The sequence below is a fragment of the Phaseolus vulgaris genome, chromosome 5 (assembly GCF_000499845.2).
Source record: "Phaseolus vulgaris cultivar G19833 chromosome 5, P. vulgaris v2.0, whole genome shotgun sequence".
NCBI classification, from domain to species: Eukaryota; Viridiplantae; Streptophyta; class Magnoliopsida; order Fabales; family Fabaceae; genus Phaseolus; species Phaseolus vulgaris.
The window spans coordinates 6,595,734-6,599,824 of NC_023755.2; the positions used below are offsets into that span (position 1 = coordinate 6,595,734).

The 4,091-nt window shown below is 44.3% G+C and overlaps 1 protein-coding gene across 1 annotated transcript; it reads left to right on the plus strand.

Annotated features, from left to right (window-relative positions):
• The first annotated feature begins 1,008 nt into the window (after positions 1-1,008).
• Positions 1,009-3,375, plus strand: LOC137834999 (9-cis-epoxycarotenoid dioxygenase NCED1, chloroplastic). Its single transcript, XM_068643290.1, has one exon. It carries the CDS (start codon positions 1,143-1,145, stop codon positions 2,988-2,990), a length of 1,848 nt encoding a protein of 615 aa, XP_068499391.1. The 5' UTR covers positions 1,009-1,142; the 3' UTR covers positions 2,991-3,375.
• The last annotated feature ends 716 nt before the right edge of the window (positions 3,376-4,091 follow it).

Consider the following 4,091-nt stretch of genomic DNA (forward strand, 5'->3'; position numbering starts at 1 on the left):
TTATAATATATATATTTATAAAAGTTAAAAGATATTTGAGAGAATGATAGAATCAATGAATAAAAAATATATTTTTGAAAGAATGATAAATAATGTGTTTTTATATAGATGAAGATGCATAAATAGAGGGGGAGCGTATGAGGAATATTTTAATTCCGTAGGAGAAGAAGGAATAATTAGGTAATGAGAATTTAAAAAATAATAATTGATGATAAAACGTAATTGAGATGGTTATTAGTTGAGGTGTAGGTGATGTTTAGAGTAATATATTTAGTGTAAGAGGGTTGATTTGATATAAAAAATAGTAGTGAGAGGTGATATTATAATTACTAGGTTTGAGGAAAAGTAGAGTTAGAATTGTTAATCCATAAACGTGGGAGAGTAGAAAGGAGGTTGAAAGAAAAGGGGAAGCGTGTGGGGGCAATGGGATGTGACGTGGGGGAAGATTTGAAGGAGAAGAAAAGAGAGAGCAAGAGAATTGGCCACGTGTGTTGGGAGTGATATTGTGATAGAGGGAGGGACGCGGGGTTCGACGTGTGCAAAACAACAAATGGGTTCCCCACTCACTCACCCAATCCACACTCAAAGGCAATTGCAATTAGCCATGAATGAATGAATGAATGAATGAAGAACCAAAAGCCCATTACTACTCCCACACTAATGGGCCTTTGCCTCTCTCTCTAGCGTTTTTGTTGTGAGCAATTCTCATGTGTGATTGCTCTCAAATTAAGGAAGTTTCAGCATATTATAATGAAATGGCCTATTATGTTTAATAAAAGATTGATTCATAGGTGCATATAATAAAGAGAGAGAGAAAGGGAAAGAAGAGGTCGTGGCGTTGTATAACGCCGCTATGTCCCACATTGTCCCATTCACTTATTGGGCAATCCTACCTTTTATGAGTCCCCTCCCCCATTTTCTTAATCCTACACGTGGTCTCCTCCTACATGTCTCACTTCAACCTCCATCCCCTCCTCCCTCTACCTACTATATATACCCCATATCTCACTCCCCACTCCTCCCAACTCACTCCCTCACACACCTCCTCTTCCAATTTCCAATTCTCAAACACACAAAACACAAACACACCAATTCTCACTTCTTTCTACCTCAAAAATACAACACCAACAAATTCAATAACCATGCCTTCACCAGCTTCAAATACTTGGATTAACACCACACTCCCATCTTCTTGTTCTTCCCCCTTTAAGGACCTGGCTTCCACATCTTCTTCTCCCACAACCTTACTTCCCTTCAAGAAAAGATCCTCTTCCAACACCAACACCATCACATGTTCTCTTCAAACACTCCACTACCCCAAACAGTACCAACCAACATCCACATCCACAACCACAACCCCAACTCCGATTAAACCCACCACCACCACCACAACCACCACCCCGCACAGGGAAACCAAACCTCTCTCCGACACCAAACAACCATTTCCTCAAAAATGGAACTTTCTGCAGAAAGCCGCTGCGACAGCCTTGGATATGGTGGAGACGGCGCTGGTTTCGCACGAGAGCAAACACCCGCTCCCCAAAACGGCGGACCCGAGAGTCCAAATCGCCGGGAACTTCGCGCCGGTGCCGGAGCACGCCGCGGATCAAGCCCTTCCGGTGGTCGGAAAAATCCCCAAATGCATTGACGGCGTGTACGTGCGCAACGGCGCGAATCCGCTCTACGAGCCCGTCGCCGGGCACCACTTCTTCGACGGCGACGGCATGGTCCACGCCGTGAAGTTCACGAACGGCGCTGCCAGCTACGCGTGCCGCTTCACCGAAACACAGCGTCTCGCGCAAGAGAAATCTTTAGGCCGCCCGGTGTTCCCGAAGGCTATCGGCGAACTCCACGGCCACTCCGGCATAGCTCGCCTCCTCCTTTTCTACGCTCGCAGCCTCTTCCAGCTCGTTGATGGGTCCCACGGCATGGGGGTGGCGAACGCCGGTCTCGTCTATTTCAACAACCACCTCTTGGCCATGTCCGAAGACGATTTACCATACCACGTGAGAATCACCTCTAACGGCGACTTAACCACCGTTGGCCGTTACGACTTCAACGGCCAGCTCAACTCCACAATGATCGCCCACCCGAAACTCGACCCCGTCAACGGCGACCTCCACGCGCTCAGCTACGACGTCGTTCAGAAGCCTTACCTCAAGTACTTCCGTTTCTCCGCTGACGGCGTAAAGTCCCCCGACGTCGAAATCCCCCTGAAAGAGCCAACCATGATGCACGATTTCGCCATAACGGAGAATTTCGTCGTCGTCCCCGACCAGCAGGTGGTCTTCAAACTAACAGAGATGATCACCGGCGGCTCCCCCGTGGTCTACGACAAGAACAAAACCTCACGGTTTGGGATTTTGGATAAGAATGCGAAGGACGCGAATGCGATGCGGTGGATCGACGCGCCGGAGTGTTTCTGCTTCCATCTCTGGAACGCGTGGGAGGAGCCTGAAACCGACGAGATTGTGGTGATTGGGTCCTGCATGACCCCTGCGGACTCCATTTTCAATGAATGCGATGAGAGTTTGAAGAGCGTCTTGTCTGAGATAAGGCTGAACTTGAGGACGGGCAAGTCGACTCGCCGCCCCATTATCTCCGACGCCGAACAAGTGAACCTTGAAGCCGGCATGGTGAACAGAAACAAGCTAGGAAGGAAAACTCAGTTCGCTTATCTGGCTCTGGCCGAGCCCTGGCCCAAAGTCTCGGGCTTTGCGAAAGTTGATTTGTTCAGTGGGGAAGTGCAGAAGTACATGTATGGAGAAGAAAAGTTCGGTGGGGAGCCTCTGTTTCTTCCCAACGGCGAAGAAGAAGGTGATGGGTATATTCTGGCATTCGTGCACGACGAGAAAGAGTGGAAATCCGAGCTGCAGATTGTGAATGCCCAAAATTTAAAGCTCGAAGCTTCCATCAAACTCCCCTCTCGCGTTCCTTATGGTTTTCATGGCACTTTTATTCATTCTAAGGATTTGAGGAAACAAGCTTGAAGCAGTGAATGGTGAAACTGAGGAGAGATTTAACTGAGGGATGCTTGCAGATACGCCCCCGGAATCTACTCCTCCTGTAGTTTTTCTGTTGCAGATCTTTATTTTTATTTTTTCTTCATTTTTTTTATAATTTGGGGTTAACTTTGAGTGAGAGGTTTTGGGGACCAGCGTGTAGCTTTTGGGTGTAGTTAGCAATGAAGCTCAGCTGGTCTCTGCTTTTCTTTCGCTCCAAGTGCATGTAAGTATCAGGAAAAAAAAGAGGGTGCGTATATATATATGTATCACAGTACTATAGAATGTGATATACTGTCATGTGTTACGGTTTACTGTAAACTTCTGTTCATCACTACAGTTTTCTGTTGTATATATCAGAAATAATTAATCATATTCTTCTTGTTTTGTTTCCCTATTTTTATAATTGTCCCTCTAGTTTCCTTCAAATCCTTGTCTTTCTAATGATTTGCAAGAAAGAGAACAAATAAAAATAAAAAGGTCACCTCTGAATTCATTGACTACCTGCCTTTTTGCTTGATTCAGTCTCAGTTAAAGGGAAATAGTATATTATTAACACACTATAGTTAATTACTTTTTTAAATTTTTTATTATATAGTACTTTTTATACATGACAAAATTTCCAATGTATACGATAAAACAATTGTTTATTTATGCTTCGTAGAAGTTTGTGTCAGTTGATACTTGGGTAAAAAAAATTGTTTGTTTGTGCAGGTACTGTCTAAATGTAAAATTGTGCAGAAAAGCTAAATTTGTGACAACTTGTGAGTGTTGAATGACAGTAAAATGGGAAATTCCGTGGAGTAAAAGACGTCTTCATCAGTTCATAGTTTTGTAAATATTGCAAAAGATGGTAGCACACTAAGTGAGATTGGTTGGTTGGGTAGCACATGTTAAAATCGTGAGAAGTGAGTGTCCAATGAGAACAAAACAATTGGGCGAGAGCTACTTCTGCCCGCCATATAAGTTGAAACGATGAGTAAGATACACGTACATGGCAATATAAATAACTGTCAAATCGTGGCCAGAATATCTATATATCTTCAAGTAAGGTGGCAAGTCAACTTGCAAGTTGAGACTTGCAAGAGA

Excerpts from the sequence above, each read along its gene's own strand:
- LOC137834999 (XM_068643290.1), top strand. The coding sequence starts at position 1,143 with ATGCCTTCACCAGCTTCAAATACTTGGATTAACACCACACTCCCATCT.